We start from the raw sequence: 21,795 nt of genomic DNA, 5'->3' as shown, positions 1-21,795 counted from the left end.
TATCATGCACAATTCCAGGTGTCACTCCAAATTAACATTTTTTAATCTAAAACATAAACACGGGCATGCATTAAAGTAAAATTATTTATATTAATGTAACTATAACAAGAAATAGATCGTTTTAAAGAATATATATAAAAAATACAATAAATAAATTTGAACTCGGTATGCGGAAAAAAGAATCCAAACCAAAATATAAACGAAAACTTTCGATGCGATAAAAAGATCTAAATCTGCCTCTTTGTAAATATTGTTATAAGTTTTCACAGCCGTATTTAAAGGGGCTGTTAAGCCTAAATTTGTTTTTGAAAACCGACATTTGAAAGTTGGTATATTGATAAGCCTTGCATTTTGTCTCGGAATAACTAATTTAATTTGAGTCAAAAGATCGGGGCAGTCTATATTCCCTGATATTATATTATGTAGAAAACACAAATCCATCATATCTCTGCGACTAGTAAGCGTACTCGCTCATTTTGTAATATTTTAACAATTTAGAGTAATCATTCAAATAATTCTTATTATTGTCTTTATAACACAAATACTTCAGAAACTTTTTCTGTACTCTTTCCAATCTGTCTTTATGAATTTGATAAAACGGATTCCATGCATCTGAGCAGTATTTTAACTTACTTCTTATAAATGAGTTAAACAAAGTAACCATAGAGTTTGATTTCTTAAAATGGTTTGTAATTCTTTTGATAAACCCTACTGTAATTAAAGACATACTTATAATTTCGTCAATATGCGGAATAAAACTCAATTTTGAATCAACTGTTATCCCTAAATCTTTTATGTGGTATACGTTTTTTAAAATACAATCATTTATGCTATAATCATAATTTACATTCGAGGTTTCTCTGCTAAACGTAATACTGTAACATTTAATTTCATTTATTTTCATATAATTTTTAGTACACCATCTTGCAAAAACTAATTAATATCTCTTTGTAAACATTTAGTATCTTGAATTGTATTTATATTCTTATAAATTTTTAAGTCATCTGCGTAAAAAAAAAAATTACTGTATTTAAAACAACTAATAGCATCATTAATAAAAATATCAAATAATATTGGGCCCAGACAGGAGCCCGATGGAACTCCAGATGTCGCTAAAATGTTTTTGATTCAAATCCTCCTAAAACCACATTCATTTCTCTGTGTTGCAAATAGGTATCTAAAAGTTTAAGAAGTTCCCATTAAACCCATAATTACGAAGTTTTCTTTTTAGAAGACTAGATCAACGAGGACAAACGCTTTAGCTAAATCAGTATAAATACAGTCCACCTGGGTATTGTTATCCAATGACTTCGAAATATCATCAACAAAAACTTCTAAGTTTGACATTGTAGATCTATTTTTTATGAAACCATGCTGATTTTCTGATATTTGTGTTTTTACTTGTCACGTGAGAATGGGAGCAATTAAGTTTTCGAAAATCTCCGAAAACACAGATAAAATTTAAATCGGTCTGTAGTTTTTTATATCTTTTCTGTCACCACTTTTAAATATAGGAACTACTCGAGCTTTCTTCCAAAGACATGGATACTTTCTGATACTTAATTAATAAATTAACTTAATTAATTAAGTAATGATTTACTATAAATTAGAGAAAGTGGTTTCACCAGAGTAGAAGAACACTGTTTAACGAATATTGGCGGTATATTATCAGGGCTTGCTCCTTTATCAATGCTTAGAGACTATAATTTAGTTAGTACATGTTTCTCAGTTATAACTACGTTACAAATCTCAGAATTATAATGATTTACGTTACACATAGAGAGCGAAGTGTTGACGGGTGTTAAATCAGAAACCTTATATAAACTTGAAAAATATTTAGCGAATTGATCGAAAATGTCCTTTCCGTCATTAAGACTACAATCATCTATTGTCATTAAAGCAGGATAATCACATTTGTCTTTGCGAAGTTTCTTTAAATACGAGTAAAAGAACTTTGGATTTATTTTAATATTGTCTTCTACTTTTTCAATATATTTCATGTAATCTATAATCTATTAATGAGGTCCCTACACCTATCCCTGAGTATTTTAAATTCATATTCATCTAACGGATTACCATATTTCTTAAATAATATCCTATACTTGATTTTTCCTTTAACCTTTTTTTGAGCTGGCGCGAATACCAGTTCTAGTAAACTAGCTGAACCCACGACCGTGGGGTTGACCTACGAAATTTATAAAAGTTTATAGCACGCAAACCTTTACCTCCTCGAAGGTGTGAAAAAAAGTTGATTTTTTTTAACTGTTTTCTAGCGCTATTTTGTAAGATTTTTTTACTAATCTATAATTTATCTAAATTAAAAACGGTTATAAGTCGTTAAATGTAAGTGCAAATTCGGTACTCTAGAAATTTAGTCTAGAAAAGTCTCTGACTTGACGATTTTTTGATTGTTACCCTTCTCGTGATTTTACCCTTAAGCTGGGAATACTATTTTTTTATTCAGGCTTTAAATTCTATGAAGTAAGTAATATTTAAGCGTAAAATGTTTTCTAATACAAATATAAAATTGTAATTTATCTCTATAATATGATGATTTAAATAATTTTGAAGTATCAAATGTTCTTAATGATAATACCGCTATTAGAACCTTTTCTAAGTTGGCAATTTACATAAATTTCTCCTGTTGTCACAGTGTCATACTGATAGTTGATACTTGTCATTAGTAGTAAAAATTAAAAATAAACAGCGGTTGCTATATAAAGTTATTTTTTCTTCCAAGTAGATAGAGCGGTAGTCCTAAATCAATAAGAATAAAAAAGAAATCATGAGCGAAACGTCGGCGGAGGTTAGTAAAGTTATTGTACTTGCAAACTTGGTACGTTTAAAATGAAAGCTTTGTGTAATTTTAACCAAAAATTCTAACTGAAATCCAATAGCAGAAATTAAAAATGTACTGCTCTTCATTGGTTATTAAATTGTTATTACTATAACATTTGTTCATATAATACATTAATATATACTTACAAAACCTTTTTTAACATTTCATAAAACTTTTTTTGTTCTTAAAAAAAAATAGATACGCGCATTTTGGGTCGATTGAATTGAACCATTTCTTGTCTATAATAAATTAGCTTCAATATAATTTTTAAAGTATTTATTTTAATGTACATGTTTTGTTTTTTTAAAACACATTTGTAGATATTTAAAGTTAACTTCAATATTGTGTGGAATGCTCAGCTATAATCCAGCATCACTTAAACGCAAAATTGTTAAAACACTGTAAATATACGAATTGTATCTTTTTTAGGCTAACTTTTAGCACTTGGTTTTCAGTTCTGGATTGTTTTTTTTTTTAATTTGTATCTTAGTTGTTGTTAGTTTCTCCACAGTGTCATTATCTTATTTACAATTTGATTGATGTTATTTTAATATGCCTGTATCGTTGTCCTTGTTTATTAAAACTCTGCTACAAGACATTTTTCTTCATCTCTCTTTTGTGTATTGCTAAGCCATAAAAATTAAAGAAATACACATGAATATTTTATATGAATTAAAATATACACATGCTAGAAAAAAAAATCAGAGAGAGATTATTTTACATTACTTCTTTAGGAAGGGAAAACACCATAACAAAAGTACTTAAGACTATACCACAATTGTAATATAGATATTGACAATTAAATGTTAAGAAATTCAATTATTTGGTATAATTTTGTCAGTCTACATGTTCAGTTTCCCAACATCAACAAAGAAAACATTAAACACTTTAATTTTACGGAAATTTTAACCTGCAGTTAGTCAGAAATCATTTTGGCTTTTCTATATTTAATTATTTCTATAAGTAAGTCATTGGTTGTGACTTTGCTCGCGTATTAGGGGTTGGTTATCAGGTATTAGGCATAAATAAGTATGTTTGGCTGTGAAAAAGCAACAGACAGATAAACAGTTACTATTGCTTTTACAAAATTAGTATGTACATAATAATGTTTCTTTTTTTTTTCTGTTACAGCCAGTGAAACCTAAAATAAAACATGACTGGTACCAAACGGACTCCCTCGTGGTTGTGACGATACTACTTAAGAACGCGTCCAGTGATAAAGTGAAAGTGCACTATGGAGATCGAAGTGTAAGAACTATTTGTAATTTATGTTAGCCTTATTCTCATCTGTTTTGGTATGCTGGTTTCCATATGTGGCAGGTTAATACAATCATTCATTTCCTTCAATGCATGATACACACAACATATTTCTTAACTGCCAAGTATGAAACTAATTAATATACACATAAATTACACGCTGAAGCGCAGTCGGACTTAAACCTGTGATTTTTGTTTAAGATTCATGTACGATACTCAAAAGAAATGTTCTTTACAGCTTTCGGTCTCAAGTGTAATACCGGATTCAGATTCAGAATACAGTCTAGAATTAGAACTTGCGCATGAAATAGTTCCATCGATGTGTGTACATGTTGTTTCACCTTCCAAGATAGAGGTGAAATTAAAGAAGAAGGAGGGATTGAGGTGGAATCTTTTGGAAGGTCAAGGTCAAGAGGAGAAGATCAAGGCCATACCACAGGGTGAGTGCAATTGTAAAAAGTTTTTTTATGTTTAGAAAATTGTTATTTTACATCAGTAACAAATCGCTTTTGAGTTCCAAATAACAACTTGATTCTATGAGTCATTACAAGAAATAAAATTCAAATGTTGAGTGTTATAAAATGTCTTCCTGTAAAAGGTTTAATTAATTTTTGTAAATTATTGATCTATTCACTCACAAAGGCTCATCCCTCAATTATTTAATACTGGCGTGTATTAGTATGAGTAAGTGACGCTGGTGATTACAAAATGTCTTAATGTGCATGAGTACAGACAGCAAAACTAAAAATTTTTTTTTTACATAATTTTTTTCAATATTTTTGTTAAGTTTATTTGATTGAAAATAAATTAATTTAACTTCAATGAGCGGACGATTTTTCTTGGTGGTAACGCTTTGTTCTAGTCCTTCCGGTTAAGTACCACATACTTACCAGATATTCTACTGCCTAACTGCAATAAATATAATAATAAATCGTTGAGTGTCGGCTTAGAGGTTAAGTGAACCAGTGTAACTACAGGTACATATGACTTAACACCTTAAATTCCAAGATTGGTGAGGCATTGGTGATGTGAGGAATGTTTATGAGGTAAATGTCTACAGGTCATAAAATATACATGTATTCAATTCAATTCTCAGTTCATTGGCTTTTAGTTGTGCCGAGAGGTCACAGATTGTTTCGCCAATGTCAGATAGAATGGTGAAGACGTGTATTCGATTGATCGGTATGGTTGAGATATCAAAGTCAATTAAATTTTTATGAGAAGCATAGTAGTAGTAATTTTCTAGTTAATCCTTAACCTAGAACAACATAAACATTAGTTAACAAAAACATATATTAAAAATATTTTTTATTGTTATATACATGTTTTTGTATATATATGTATATGTTGAACAAAATCTGTGTGATATGTTATATCTCACTTGTTTGTGTTTAATTAGTTTAAAACACCATACTATGTTAAGTTAAATGATTTTTTTAAAATAAATATTGTATATCCTCAATTTGAACTTGTTTATATAGCATTTGAAGTAAAGTTTAAAATTTTTTTTCTTTATAGCCGTCTTAGACGCGTCCGGACCAAAGAAGCCGCCGCAAATCTTCAAAAAGGATTGGGATAAAATCGAGAAAGATATTAAGAAAATGGTACGTTTTTATAACTAATATTAAAAGTTTTCTTTGTTTTTCTATCTGTACTAATAAATTAGGAGACGTTTTTTGTACTGCCTTACTCAAATCAAATCAAAATATACTTTATTCAAGTAGGCTTTTACAAGCACTTTTGAATCATCATTTAACAAACTATTTAAAGTAAAGCTACCACCGGTTCGGAATGTAGATTCTACCGAGAAGAACCGGCAAGAAACTGAGTAGTTACTCTTTTTAAACATCTAAAAATACAGACATGTTAGTTAAATACAATTATATATGTATGTTATGTCTCCTGCCTGGAAGTCAAAAAGCATTAACTCCACGCTTTTTTATCATCAATACAATCTTGTATCGAATAATATGCCTTCTTTACCAATGTATTTTTTACAATTGACTTGAATCTATGAAACGGCAAAGTTAAAAATGTCTGCGGGATTTTATTATAGAAGTGGACCTTTGATTTAACTTTGATTGAACTACTAAAGTGTTAGTTTTTAGTACTATTATATAACTAATTGCGTTTTCCCAGTTTTACTTGCTATTAATTTAGACTATTGACTTCACAAGCGTGAATTACATATTCTTGGATTTTTATTGTTTCTTTTGTTTTTTTTTTCTTCAGGAAGAAGAGGAAAAGCCTGAAGGTGATGCAGCGTTAAACGCCCTCTTTCAGAAGATATACGGGGAAGGTTCCGACGAAGTGAGGCGTGCTATGAACAAGAGTTTCGTAAGTATCTTGGTTTATACATTAATTCATCTTCGCAATGTAAGTTATAAATTTTATAGTTTACCAGCAAAACGTGGCGGACGCTGTTCTGGCAGTATTGTGTTATATATTAATTTTCTTGGTGGGAGGGCTTTGTGCAAGCCCGTCTGGGTAGGTACCACCCCCTCATCAGATATTCTACCGCCAAATAGCAGTACTCAGTATTGTTGTGGTCCGGTTTGAAGGGTGAGTGAGCCAGTGTAACTACAGGCACAAGGGACGTAACATCTTAGTTCCCGAGGTTGGTGGCGCATTGGTGATGTAAAGAATGGTTAATATTTCTTACAGCGCCATTGTCTATGGGTGATGGTGACAACTTACCATCAGGTGGCCCATTTGCTCGTCCGCCTACTGACATGATAAAAAAAAAAAAAAATAATAGTCGTGATCAATCAGTTGGATGGGTGCAGAAGTTGATGTGCTGTTCCATCAAACAGTGAGAAAAAACCATGTCCATGATAAAGTATATCTATGTGTCAACTTTCATGTGTCCCGTCATGGTTTCGAATGTGATTCCGGGCTGTTACCGAGAATCTTGGGCACTAGTCCAACGAGTCAGTCGGGTGTTTTTTTTATTCGCATAGCATAGTATATCTTGTATGTCTTTACCGTAGCCTATCCAATTGGGTAACGATAGACAAACCATAAAACTATATTAAATGCAATTTGATAATATAGTTTTGATATATATTTTGCACTACAAATGGTTGATTAATTTATCTTAATTTATAGTACAATACTCTTCCACTTAACTACATATATATCAATATCTAATTTTACATTCAAAACTTCGCCGATACTCGAACGCGAACGAATCCATAATGAATATCATAGACAATTCAAGATATCGACCAATGATATCGCGTCATTTCAAGGTCAATGTTGTTTATTTTTTATTTCTCCTGTCATTGTTAGTTTATATATTTTATTTTATTTATCTTTCAAAATGTTCTTTATCCAAGTTGGCTCATAAAAACACTTTTGAACCGTCATGTTGTACTGTTGAATTAGATATAAAACTACGTCATGATCTTTACAGGTGGAGTCTGGCGGGACGGTGTTGAGTACGAATTGGAATCAAGTGGCGACCGAGAAGGTAGAAGTTAAACCGCCAGACGGACTCGAGTTCAAGAAATGGGACAACTAGACGGACAAATAATTATAATATTTATAATATAATAAAATATAATGATACAACTGAACTTATATATAGATGTATTATGAACTCATTGCAATAGCATTTGTACAATTTTGTTAAAAAGAAACGTTTGTGTTAAAGCATATTGTCGAGTTTAGTTTTTTTTTATTTTTTTTTTTTATATGGCAACAAAGTTCTGGTAAATTTCAGGTCAGAGTGTAAATGTTATATTTGGATATTAATTCCTTATACTGAACATGTGTCGCAGCAAAATGGTTAAATTCGCCATTCAATGAATAGACTAGCCATTTGGTAAACGGCTCCGTTCAACCAGTGGATTTAATTATATCAGTGAATTCGTTTTTCGTTTATATAATGGCGATGTTCCTGAAAATGTAGTTTTTTATCGACAATTTCAAAAATCTACGGTCTACGGGACGTGCAGCACCTTCGCCTTGAGTAATACACAAGTTCAGCATGTCTTGAAACCCTTCGCGTTTTCGGTTGACAAGACCACAAGTGTTAATATAGTTTTTTCAAACAACTTAAAAAATATAACGGAAGATGAATTGTTTGAAGTCATTCAGATACGATGTTCATCTATCTGAATGACACCGTATACTAAAGTGGTTAGGCGATTCACTGAATGGCTAATTTAACCAGTTTGCTGCGACATATACACATGCACGCTTAAATATTGACGCAGAGCGACGGACACATCTTAATATTTTACATACATTAACAGCCTGTAAATGTCCCACTGCTGGGCTAAGGCCTCCTCTCCCTTTGAGGAGAAGGTTTGGAGCATATTCCACTACGCTGCTCCAATGCGGGTTGGTGGAATACACAAGTGGCAGAATTTCGTTGAAATTATACACATGCAGGCTTCCTCACGATGTTTTCCTTCACCGCCGAGCACGAGACGAATTATAAACACAAATTAAGCACATGAAAATTCAGTGGTGCCTGCCTGGGTTTGAACCCGAAATCATCGGTTAAGATACACGCGTTCTAACCACTGGGCCATCTCGGCTCTTATCGTCTTAATATACTCTACAGCTACTCATCCGATATACCAGTGTACATTAGTTCCCAAGGTTGGTGGAGCATTGGCGATGGCAGGAATAGTCATAATTTCTTACAGCGCCATCAGCGCTTCGAACTAGGCAAAACATTGTATAGTGAGAAAAATAAACGAAACAATTGAAATTTAATTGAATTCTTTTGTAGAATCACGCATCAGAGTCCTGCATAACATTAGACTATTCATCAAATATTTATGCCGCAATATAACAAGAGATAATATTTTATTTGTTGATTAAAAATAGAAGATTTTGTCACAAATTAGAGACTTCATGAATGATAACTTTAAACTGGCCTCGAGACCTGGAGATAAGCGTAATTTGTAATAATAAATTGTAAAATTATTAAACATCGTAGTTTCCTAATTTACGATTTCAAAATATGCAAGTTCGGAATAGATTGTAAGGAATAAGTTGAGGATACCTAGCGGTTACTGATAAAATTTGAAGTCCGAATGGTTTTCTTAAGTAGACGTGTGACTGTTCTTGACCGGGCTCGCGCAGATTGCAAAAAGTAAGTATACTACTATTTTTTTTGTGTCTGTTTGTAGTCGTGCTGTTGTCCCTTTTGGCCTTTACAGCGTCACCGGGCGTTGGGGCGAGTACTAGACTCAGCCTTGAAGTTGGAGCCCTTTCGAGCTCGAGAGTGACATTCGTCTTGAGGGTGTCTCCAATGAGATCGCACCTATGCTCAAAACGTAGTATGTGGGGGGTATATTACAAAGTATTAGTGCTGGGAGTTTTTTTCAGAAACGGTTTTAAGAACTAGTTGTTTTATAAAGAACGAACGAACTGTTTCTTGATTATGGGACATATAGCTTTAAAACGAACCAGACGACACTCGGCACCGGCGGCCGTCGTTTTGGTACTGCTTCGCGAAACGTTTTCGATCACGTGTAACTGACTAAACACTCTATTTTGATCACCGTAAGGACTATTATTGTATGAATATTAAACCAGTTATAAGAAACTACTTTGGATTGGAAGTAACGAATATGGTACAATGAATCTTATTTCTAAAGAAATACAATACAAATTTGGTTGTAGAAGAATCAATAAAAATTACGAAACAAAAAAAAAAGTTTTCGTAGGCTCCTATAGGCTTATTATTTTTTTATTAAAGATTTAGTATTGACTGCTACTTTATATTATTAATCGGGTAATCCTCAGCCGTAATAGTTGAAATTACAAACAATTTAAAAATATTTCTTAACGTTTTTTTTTTAAATGCACATAAGCACGGAGCGTAACGGAGAATTCATCCAAATAAATTATAAAGTCGACTATTTTCAAAATTATATAATATGACTCTAGCGTTGAGTTTAGTTGAGAGTTTGCGTTAACTTTACTTGAATATTTCAGTAAAGTATCGTAAGTATAGTAAGTTCTCGAACCTATGAAAATAAACCGGTTTTTTTTATAACCGTTTCAAAGAACTGTTTTGTAAATGTAAAAAACTGGTTTGTTTCGTTTTACGTAAAATCAGGAACGACCCAGCACTACTAAATATAAATAGGTACATTTTGACGTAAAGTAAGGGCTGTCAGCAGAACGTCACGTCGCGTTCGTCGCGCAATCGGTCTCGTAAAAAAATCGTTCAAAAACATTATGAAAGACATTTTGCAAAAATAACTTGTTACATACAGGTTTCTTGCGATGCGTGGAAATGTAAATTGTCTAAATAGTGTATAAGCAAACTGCTTAAATACAAGATTGGTATAGATCAATTAGATACATTATGTGAGCCTTTAGTGGCTTATGAAAAAAATGTACAAGTTATTACTGTAATTTTATTTATAATATTTAGTTTTTCCTTTATTTATAAAGAATGACTATTTAAGATTGCTGGAATTGCAGACGTGCAATGCTATTTCTTGATAATATTTCTTATAATTATTTAAATAGTTTTATACAACATTATTAATAGTTGATTCCATTCTAATATTTATTGGGAATTGGGAAATATAACCTCTGTTATTTAGGCTCCTCTCATGAAGTTCCTGGGCTGATGCTCTTCTAAATCTGTACTATGACATGATATCTACATAGTATAAAATGAACTTGCTTCCCGCCGTCTAGGCTTAGATCTTTTAAACCCCACAACGGATGCTGGCTTCATAAATGAAAAGAGTGATACAAGAAGAATGTTTATATTTATAATACATGCATATTATTGTAAAGAAAATCCGAGTAAATCAACTTTCATATCCGCCATTCATTTGAAATATATATATATATATTTTCTACTCTTAATTTCCAAAAAGTTTTTAATGATAACAATTAGAGATTACAAGACTAAAACACCCATTTCTTGGTACGACTCAAGTTTATTTAATGTTATATGTTTAAAAGGCTTAGACAATATTTATTTGATTAGACTTTAAACACAGCAACGCCGATTTAAGTTGTAAATACGGAAGGGTCAAATTTATTATTAGTTAAGGTTAACCAAGTAACAGCGGTCACTGGCCGATTTGACATATATACATACTTATTAACTAGCTAGGGCTGTAACAGTTGTGAAAGATACACATACAAAATATATAACATAGTAAGATTCAACTTCTCATGTTGCGTCCATAGTCTAAATATTATTAATGCACGAAAGTAATTATGTCTTTCTGTTAAGCTTCCAATAAACTAAGCCCAAATGTTGAACCGAATTTTATTAACCGACTTCAAAATGGAGGAGGTTCTCAATTCGACGACGACTCCAAAACTAACAACTTTTACTTGGAGGTAGGGCTTTGTGTAAGCCCGCCTGGGTAGGTACCACCTACTCATCAGATATTCTACCGCCAAACAGCAGTACTCAGTATTGTTGTTTTCCGGTTAGAAGTGTGAGTGAGCCATTAGCAGTGTAACTACAGGCACAAGGGACGTAACATCTTAGTTCCCAAGGTTGGGGGCGCATTGGGGATGTAAGGAATGGTTGATTTTTCTTAAAGCGCCATTGTCTTTGGGCGGTGGTGACCACTTACCATCAGGTGACCCATTTGCCCGTCCGCCTACTGATATCATAAAAAAAATAACAAACAATAATCGTAACTACATTATATTATCGTAAATCGACTTTTAAGTAGTCTAATATTTTTCATTTCATTTTACTTAGGAGAACTGTAAAAATATTTTGATCATTGTTATTCATAGGTATGCGTTGAGTTAGATTTAAAGTGGGTAGGTACCTATTTATCTTGCGCGGTAAATTCGTAGATCGTACCTACATATTGATGAGTAGAAAAAGTAAGTTGATTCATAAGTTGTAGAAGAATACGCAATTATTTTATTACTTATTATTTATATTATTTTTATTTTATATATATTTTATTTTTAGTGCATATTAATTTGTTTTGGAATAGCGTTTTTTCTTTAAGTCCGTTTTATTTTTTGTTATTTTGACAATTATTTTTTTGTTATTTTGATAATTTTGACAGGAATTTCACTGAGGTTTCAGAAAGATGATGTAATAAGGAGTAACTTAGGCTACAACAATAACTTTTCTTTGCTAAAATCAAACGCGCACAAAGTCGCGGGCACAGCTAGTTCTATAATAACTGTCGAATTTCCACCAATGAGCGACCTCTATTTATAATAAAACCATTGAAACTTTTGCTGCAGTCAAACATGGCGTATGTTTTCGTGATTATCTTAAATCCCATATAAATAGTAATCAGCACGGATTCGTATCAGGAAGATCTACTAATACCAACCTTGTCACCTTTGTTACAGAAACAGTTAGAGCTGTAGATGAGGGTGAACAAATTGATGCAATTTATATAGATTTTTCGAAGGCTTTTGATACGGTTAATCACTCTATATTATTGGAGAGATTGAGATCGTTCGGTATAACTGACACCTTACTAAAGTGGTGCACCTCTTATATTAACGCACGCCCATCTACAGTAGCTATTGATGGATATCAGTCAGTTCCATACATTGCACATTCAGGAGTACCACAGGGATCAATTCTAGGTCCAATATTTTTTAATATATTTATAAACGAGTTACCCTTAATATTTAAACACGTTAGAGCCTACTTGTATGCTGATGATTTAAAAATTACAAAGACTATTAAAGCTTACAATGACGTGACAATAGTACAGGAAGATATTAATCGCCTTGAAAACTGGTGCAAATTACATAAAATGAAATTAAACATCAAGAAGTGCTACCATATTCAGTTTACACGAAAAAGAAATACTATAGAAAATGCGTACAATATATCTGGTATTACTATAAACAAGGTGCAAACTATTCGAGATTTAGGAGTTATTTTGGACTCGAAGCTTCAATTTAATACTCACGTTGAACACATTACAACATCTGCATTCAAGTCTTTGGGATTCGTTTTGAGAAACTCTAAGGAGCTACATAAGTCATATACAATCATAACTCTTTACAACTCCTTGGTTAGAAGTAAACTGGAATACTGTTCTGTTGTCTGGAGCCCTCAATATAAAATTCATATTAATACAATCGAGAGAGTGCAAAAGAAGTTTTTAAAATTTTTACATTATAGATTTAATAACTTGCGGGGCGAACAGTACCAGGACCAACTTAATAACTACCACTTACTGTCCTTGAATTGTCGTAGAAAACTTTTAGATCTAACGTTTCTACACAAATTATTAAATAATAAAATTGATTGCCCACAAATCCTCTCTATGATTGGTTTTAACGTGCCTTTCAGAATACCTAGATACAAGTCACCGTTATTTGTAACAACTAAACAAAAAACCAACCTAGGAAAAAATTCACCAATAAACAGACTAGCTAGGACGTATAACGATTTATCGACTGGTATCAATGAACTAGACATCTTGCATGATAGTATCTACTCCTTTAAAAATAAAATTTTTATTTTTTACATAAATTAAGAAAAATCCTATATTTTGTAAACATGATTTTTTTTTGTTTTTTTTTTACGCAATTTAATATCTATTATTTTTTATTATTGTAACTCTGTTAGTCGATGATTACCTATAACAAATTGCATGCTGTAATTACCTGTAAGTAAAAGAACAATTGAAATGTATTACTAAAAATTACTGCTGTACACGAATTATTGTATCTTTTGTTGGTAGTTCTAAATAAATAAATAAATAAAATAAATAAAAAATTACCTCGCGCAGACGAAGCCACGGCAAATGTTTCGTTTTAATGCATTGTTGCATTCACTCTGCAGCCCTAAATAATGCGTATCACTATACAAATGAATAAATTGTCACTTCCTTCGAGTTTCGGTCTAGACACAAGGAGATTATGTCACTTAGGTATTTTTCTGCTTTAAACTAGAAAATACGAGACGAAGTTCGTAGAATGCATCAGAGTTAATTTTATTAGAACATTGTAGGTTCAAACCCGGGCATTCCAATGAGTGTTTCTTTGTATCGTATGCCGTGCTCGACTGTGAACCAGACACAGGTGGATACACATGGAATATGGTAGATTTTCAGCAGACATGCAGGATTTCAAACGATGCTTTGCTTTACCAAACAATGGATGAATTATACACAATTATATAAACACGAATTCAGCACAACCCGGATTTGTGTCTACTATCTTCGGTTAAGATTCATTTATTTGAACTGTTTTTTTTTAAACTCAGTTCATCTTATCTTCAGAGAAACACTCGGGCCTTTTTGTATGGGAATCTTCCCTACCAAAACCCCTGAGATTGTCGTCTTCAACACAAATGGATGCTACAGGATCGTGTCTACTGTGCTCCGCTTATAGCTTACCAGAAATTTCTTTAGGATTGTTCTAACTATTCATCATCTCAGCTCTGAGAGCACCATTAAAAAGTGAACAGGGAAAACATCATTTCAATTAAGTGCTTAGAAGCGCTTCGGATTGTCATTTTAAAAGATAATTTTAAACTGGGTCGTCAATAGAGTCTATCGAAAACAAGATAGGATTGGCAGGAAACTTAATAGTTATTCTATTTCAGAAATCATATATGAAGCAAGCGTGTACCGTAAGGAAGAATATTGAGTTTTTATACCTAAAACCTACGGCCGACCTCTCTCAAATGTGGGCGAAGCCGCGGGTGTAAAATAGTACTATGTCCTGCCTGTAGTCTTTTCCAACCACAAGAGGACAAAGGCCAAATAAACAACATTTAACATCGAATTGGCGCGATATCATTGGTCGAGACCTTAAATAATCTATGATTATCATTATGGATTTGCGAAAAATGACGATATGAGCGTCGACGGAACTGTTATGGGAATTTTGGAAGTCAAGTTAAAGTGGATATAAGTAGTTGAGTGGAATAGTGTTGTGTTATAAATAAAGGCATATAATTCAAGAAATGTTAGCAGTGCACAAAATAGCTGAACTATTAGGAAATCGTGTGCCATGAGTTTGTTTATCTTTATTCCTACTTCGATTGGAATAGACTATAGATGATTACTTATCCGGACTGTTCCTAGTAGGATAAGGCCTCATAGGTAGAAGAGGAGCAGGAACTCCCGAGGCTGAGGAAGTGTGTCAAGTCAAGTCAATTGGTCTTGTGTGTATGGGGGTAACACCGTGGAGGTGTCTGCATACCTTACGTCGGACGAACTCCTCCACGATGTCACTATGTATCGTTCCTGACATATTTCGGAGCTCCTATTATTAGACGCATCGGTTCTGCTGGATCTGGATCATTGTGTGCTGAGAAACGTGCGTACCAAGCGTGGTTGTATACGTCAGGCGTGAGCGGACGTAGGCACCGTAGATCTTCGGTTTTGTAAACCGAATAACTGCTGAGTTTTATGTCGACTCTTTCTCTATAGTAACGTTATATTTAACAAATTCAACTCAATACTGTAAAATAACAAATTGAATAAATAGTTTTGTTTCGGGGAAACCCTTTTCGGCTTGGGTTTTTTTTTAACAATATATTTATTCAATATACACGAATAACACTAGCTTATTAGTTGCAAACCAACTACCGGTTTGGAAAGATTTACAAAACCGAGAAGATCCGGCGAAACAAAATCAGCAGATTTTTTAGAAATTTTAAAACCTGACAAATTTTATTTTTAATTAATTTCATTATAAACTGCAAGTCATTCACATATATTTGACGTATATCGTTATGGCTTTTATAGTCTAACCTGCCAGTAACTGTTTCCGCTCTCTAAAATTAATTCCTTGTTAAATCATAACAATTTAGTAAATTGCAATCAAGAATCCTCTTTATTTTTCTGCACGCCTAGTCTGGAGCTCTTTAAGATGAGACCATAACCGATTTTTTTGTATCCATACATCGTTCCATAATCACTGGGACAAAAATGGGCTTACGCTTTTAATATATCTGTTATTATTGACAGTTTGACAAACAATGAAAGAACGGAAATAATAATATTTGGGTATTCAACCTTATCAGCCCTCCGTTTTGTTATTATCATTTACTATAAACACGCCATCCTTACGTTCGTTGATAACGATATAAAAATAACATTGTATTCGAGTGCGCTTCATTTATGACTTTTTTTTTTTTATTGAAATACGCAGCCTCGCAAATGGACCATCTGATTGTCACCGCCTACAGATATTATCGCTAAGTATTAACCGTTCCTTACATCGTAAATACGTCACTAAATTTAGGCACGTCTGTTAGTTCCCTGGTCTAGTTACATTGGCTCATTCACTTGAGCCGGAATACTAAGATACTATATTACTGTTTGGCGGTAAAATTTGTCGAGTACTTAACCAGATAGACTAGCACAAAGTGCTATCACCTAAAAATATATACGAATAAACACGAGGTCTATCGTTTCATTAAATTTAGCTTCTGTTGTGAAGAATCAAATGTTGTGTTTTGTAATAAGTTTTTAGGTTAAGTATATGTGTGCGTCAAATATTGCTACTTAAATTAAAAAAATAGTTCGCTTCAAATGGAATTTTGTTGCTGGCAACATTAAAATCGAATATACTTATTTCTTTTATTACATTATTTAAGTATCAGCTTGATTAAAAAATAAAATTCTGGTTCAAAATGTCCGTCCAGATCACCCCACCAGGGCAAATCAATGAGCTATAAAAATATATCAATAATAAAAGTCGAATAGAACAACTAACTTTATATAAATAATGATATTATTAAAATTGAAAACATAACGACCAATGACATTACAAACGTAAAATTAAACATGCAAAGAATTTAAAATATAAATCATTTATAAGAAAACAATAAAGTTATCTGACTGTTGACGTTATTTGTAAACATTTTTAACAAACTTTCTTATTTAATTTAGCAAAAATGTTTTTTTTTTCTCGATTAAATAAATGCAAAGATCATATATTTAAAGTTCTGTAACATAACTATCTATAACAATAGTATTAATGCGAAAGTGACTGTCTGTTACCCCTTCACGCTTGAACCGCTGAACAGATTTAAATGAAATAAAGTATGGAGATATGTTGAGTCCCCGGGAAGGACATAGACTACTTTTATTTAATTCACTCTTCGAGGGAGTAATTTTGGTTGACGTTTTGTGTATAGTAAAGTTTTCTAAATTTCGTGTGGCTACCCGCAATTTTGGCCTTAATATTAATAATTATTATTATTAAGAAAAAATGTTGATTTCGAATCCAACATATTTTTTTACACTTCGTCGTCAGCCAATCATAATCCTCTGTTGGATAAAGATGTGTCGCAATGTGCTCCAAAGATCCTGGTTTTTTTGAAGCATTGCTTTCCGTTTCCGGACGGGTCTACCTTCTTCACGTCACCAAATTTGACCAGCGGTCTTCACTCTAGGACTCGTTTGCTTCAACAGCTTTCTGACGTTCCGCTTATGGGACTCGCAAACTCTAGTTTTTAAACTTACCTATTCTCGTCTGGTTTGGTCTTAACTGGTCAGTGTTCTTACGAGTATTTATATTTTGGTACAAAAGTGTTTTAAGAAGTAACGCTTCTTGTACTATATACTTGTTCTTTTTTCACGGCCAATAGAGATTATTCTGGTCCAATTATATAACAATATTAAATTAATCTAAATTCATAACTTTATTGCAAGTATCCAGGAGAAGATTTGATATCTTGGCTGCAAATTGTAATAATGCGAAGAAAACAACTGAGTATTTTTTTAGATGTGTTTTGAACACGTTTTTAAGTTTTTAAAGGGTGACATATTTGTGGGCTTACTCAAGATCAAGTTCAAAAGAGGGATTATCTCAATTTAGTTGTATTTTTTTTTAGGAACTCCATCAACAAACCGAGGGTATACTAGTTTGATGCCATTTCAATTTAAAAAAAATATACCATCTGTTTATGTGAAAAAAAAACATTTTACGAGTTTATTTATGTTTGGATATTTTTTTGTTATAATTTAAAAAAAAATGTATTTTATATGTTGTTTCGTAAAACACAACTGGGCTCATGCTTACAAGTCTTGTATAAACCATTTTTACATATACATGCGTATTTTGTCGGTGATTTAAATAAATAAACTGGTTAATACATAGATCGTCATTAATATTTCCAATCTAATATTGATATATGTAATTACTTCTCGCAGCAATTTAAATGAAGAACATCGTACATGCCAACATGAAAGATAACCCACAATATCGTATAAAAACTAAACCAACATATCAGATGACCTGTAGGCCAAGAATCGTTTACCGATTCAGTCTGCCACCAAACTCCGTGCAGCGTGGACGTGCATCTCGTGTCAAATTAAATAATAAAATGAAATAAAATCAAAAATGGAACATCAAAATTTAGAAAAAACAACCTCTACGACTCCAATGCTTTTAAAGGAAGACAAGGAGAAAGTAGTCATAATAACCCCCAGTAATGGGGTAGGGAAGATTCTGATTAGGGAGGATACGATTCTAGCCAATTTGCAAGGCTGTGCTGGTTGTGGTAAAACTCAGTTCGCTTGTTCTGGTGTTAAAAAACAGTGGTCGGCTCTGTGTTGGGGGAAGCAGTCGGATAAGAAATATTATTGCTGTGAGTATTTATTTAAATATATTAATTATATCATCATCAAAATCCAAAATTCACGATTGTCATGTCGATGGTTTAAAAAATCGGAGGAAAGTGCGAAGCGTAGCTTCTTATATAATAATATAATATGGAAATCTTCTTCGACACGCGTTGCATCCATGGTATAAGTTTTATGTTTATCGGTTAAGTAGTCCTCATGTAATAGGATTGTTTAAATTTCGTTTGTACGTAACCAGAGTCGGATTGTCATTATTCAGTTGCCCAGACTTGGGAAATTATTTTTTAATAATTATTATTAATCAAAATCAAAATATACGTTATTCAAGTAGGCTTTTGAATAATAATTTTACAAACTATATTAAGTGAAGCTACCACAGGTATGGAATGTAGATTCTACCGAGAAGAACCGGCAAGAAACTCAGTAGTTACTACATCAACATTTAAAATAAAAAGTTACGTTAGTTAAATATACAGTTATATATTATATATGTAATATATCCTGCCTGGAAGTCACCAAGTCACCCCTCGCTTTTTTACCATCCATATAATCTTGTATTGAATAATATGCTTTTTTTATTAATATATTTTGTATAAATGCTTTGAATTTATTAATCGGCAAAGTTAAAATTATCTGCGGAATTTTATTATAGAAACGGATACCTTGCCCCAAGAAGGATTTATTGACTTTGCGGAGTCAGAAATTTGGCCATATAAGCTTATCCTTACCTCTCGTGCATATACAATGATTATCACTGATTTTATCAAAGTGATCAATGCTACTTTGAATAATATTGTTGTTAATAAATTGTGACGCAACAGAGAGAAATTATTACTACACAAACATCCTTACTTTTACAATATAGTAAAAAAAATATGAATAAAATTGCATTGCGGTAGGAAAAATATATTTAAGGAAGTTAGAAAAGGGCAGAGATGAATATGTCCAGTGGTTAGAACGCGAGCATCACTGACTTTCATGTGTCTAATTTACTTAATCTCGTGCTGGAAGGTGAAGAAATACATCGTGAGGAAATTTGCGTGTGTCTTACTTCAATGATATTCTGCTACATGTATATCCACCAACTTGCATTGTAGCAGCATGGTGGAATCTAAACCTACTCCTCAAAGGGAGAGGAGGCTTCCAGCAGTAGCACATTCACAGACTCTTACTTTGGAAAAGGGACCGATCCTGTACCGCTTAGTGATATAAATGTTTTATTTTTCTTGTTTTTAGGACTTTTGTTAGGACTTTTGCATTTATACGGGTAACTAATTGTCGCATACGGCTTCGCTCGCGTTGGAGGCGTTGGCATCCGGTGTTAGGCGTAAAAAGAAGCCTATGTCCTTCCATGCGGTTCAAGCTTGCTTAACCAAATTACATCAAAGTGCTTTGGTCGTGAAAGAGCAACAGACTGACAGAGTTACATTCGTATTTATAATATTAGTATATATTATATAATTGAATGAATAATTATAGGATTCGTATATAACTATTGAAAAAATTAAATGCAAAAGGAAAAAAAAATAAAGATTATTTGACCTGATACTAGTGTTGACACAGATTGAAATTCGACTAAAATCGTTATTGAGGTTATTTTTAGGTAAACATTTGAATTTGTATTTGTTTTTCCTACTCTTATATCCAAAAAAAATATCATTGATTTATATATATTTTTTTATCAATAAAGTACGTCAGCAGCTACAAAACAAAAAAAAAGAAAATCTGTTGACAAACAGAGGAGCAAAAGCAAAAAATCACTTCGTATCTCACTCGTGAAACTCACTCCTGTCTACAACACCCGAATTATGGTTATAGGCCATTTTGTTTCGTGTATCCTATAAATTTTATAGTGATTATGATCAATGTCGACGCATAATACTGACATTTCACGCTTGTGTTCTACGGTGAGTTTCGGGTTTCTTTTTACAGAACAGCTGTACACAACTGCTTAGCCTTCGCCTACTCGTATATAAATTTATTTGTTTTTTTTTTTTTTTTTAATTAATTTTACAGGTAGGTTTACAAACTATTTTTTTTATATAACTAATATTATTTATACGTAAGTTTTATCTGTTTTATTACCTACAAATTATTACTGGTACAGCAAAGGACTCTGTGCTTATCATCTCCTACCCCCTTCCGCTCTAACGGGAGAAGTCGCAGGCAGAAAGTACTGATATATATCATAACATAACGTTTAAAACAGATTATAAAATTAAAATTATACTCTATTCCATTCATGCATACAATGTTTGCTACATGCAATTTTTATCGTCATATTACGGGATGAAATTAATTATTGAATCACAATTCCATCCTCCCGGCAAAAAAATAACCAATAAAGGTAATAAGACGAGGTATTATATTTTAATTAATTTAACACTATTGCTCTAAAGTCCAAATGTTTCAATTGCAGACGGAACAGATACAAAGTTAATAAAGTTTTTTTTTTATGGCATTTATTTGAAAAGGCACAGATTATTCAGCCAATGTCACATGCGAAGGAATTTAAGATAATATATTAGGAACTAATATTTTGACAGTTAAATAAACTACTAGTGACAGTTGTTGTTTTTTTTTTATTTTAATTATGAAATGGCTAAGGTAATTGAACAATTCATAGATCGTTAAGTATGGACAAAGTCCTTGCGTTTAAATAATTAAGGAATTGAAAACAATTTAATGTTTACGCTAATTATGAGTCGCGTGTCACTAGGAATATGATTCATAGTTGCTTATAGTACTTTCGCGAAAGAGTTATTCTGTGTGGACATAATGCAGAAGCAAGCTACTGATTTTCATGTGTTTATTTGCATATACTTTTATGAAACCTGCATGTTTTGGATGAGAATTCATCACCAATCACACTGGAGCTGCATGGGAGAATAAGCTCCGTACCTCCTCAAAAATTAGTACTCCTTAGTCAACAAACAGTGGGAATTGTAAAGGACTGCTGCTTTTTTTAAATTTATCAAACATAAAGTAAACTAACAGACTAAATGATCTACTAGGTAAAGTGTGGAAGGTACCACATCGCTGGTCCGATGAACATTATCAAAGGCTAGTGCAAAGTTCCACGGCGAAGTGCATTCGACTATTGACGAAGCGCTTTCGAACTTCGCTTTTGTTTAAATGATTCGATTCAATCTATCA

At 32.5% G+C, this 21,795-nt stretch overlaps 2 protein-coding genes across 3 annotated transcripts in view; both read left to right on the top strand.

Annotated features, from left to right (window-relative positions):
* LOC113391592 (scavenger receptor class B member 1-like) overlaps positions 1-21,795 on the top strand; it is a 352,256-nt gene that overhangs the window by 296,419 nt on the left and 34,042 nt on the right. The window contains exon 1 of one of the 2 annotated variants that reach the window (XM_026627607.2): positions 18,336-18,644. The exons of the other annotated variant lie outside the window; for it this stretch is intronic. Coding sequence (XP_026483392.2) covers positions 18,398-18,644 — 247 coding nt within the window. The 5' untranslated portion in view covers positions 18,336-18,397. Of the gene's footprint in view, positions 1-18,335; positions 18,645-21,795 lie in introns of those variants that run through there. 2 annotated transcript variants of the gene reach the window in all.
* On the top strand, positions 2,647-7,761 carry Sgt1 (suppressor-of-G2-allele-of-skp1). The gene is made up of 6 exons (XM_026627638.2): positions 2,647-2,806; positions 3,971-4,087; positions 4,335-4,536; positions 5,615-5,700; positions 6,329-6,433; positions 7,512-7,761. Exons 1-6 carry the CDS (start codon positions 2,786-2,788, stop codon positions 7,617-7,619), a joined length of 639 nt encoding a protein of 212 aa, XP_026483423.1. The 5' UTR covers positions 2,647-2,785; the 3' UTR covers positions 7,620-7,761.

The sequence above is a fragment of the Vanessa tameamea genome, chromosome 30 (genome assembly GCF_037043105.1).
Source record: "Vanessa tameamea isolate UH-Manoa-2023 chromosome 30, ilVanTame1 primary haplotype, whole genome shotgun sequence".
Lineage (NCBI taxonomy): Eukaryota > Metazoa > Arthropoda > Insecta > Lepidoptera > Nymphalidae > Vanessa > Vanessa tameamea.
Note: the sequence above shows the minus strand (reverse complement) of the source record. Positions and strands in the feature narration are given on the sequence as shown.

Coding starts and splice junctions, on each gene's coding strand:
- Sgt1 (XM_026627638.2), top strand. CDS start 2,786: ATGAGCGAAACGTCGGCGGAG. Junction 2,807..3,970: donor TGAGCGAAACGTCGGCGGAG/GTTAGTAAAGTT, acceptor TTTCTGTTACAG/CCAGTGAAACCTAAAATAAA. Junction 4,537..5,614: donor GATCAAGGCCATACCACAGG/GTGAGTGCAATT, acceptor TTTTCTTTATAG/CCGTCTTAGACGCGTCCGGA.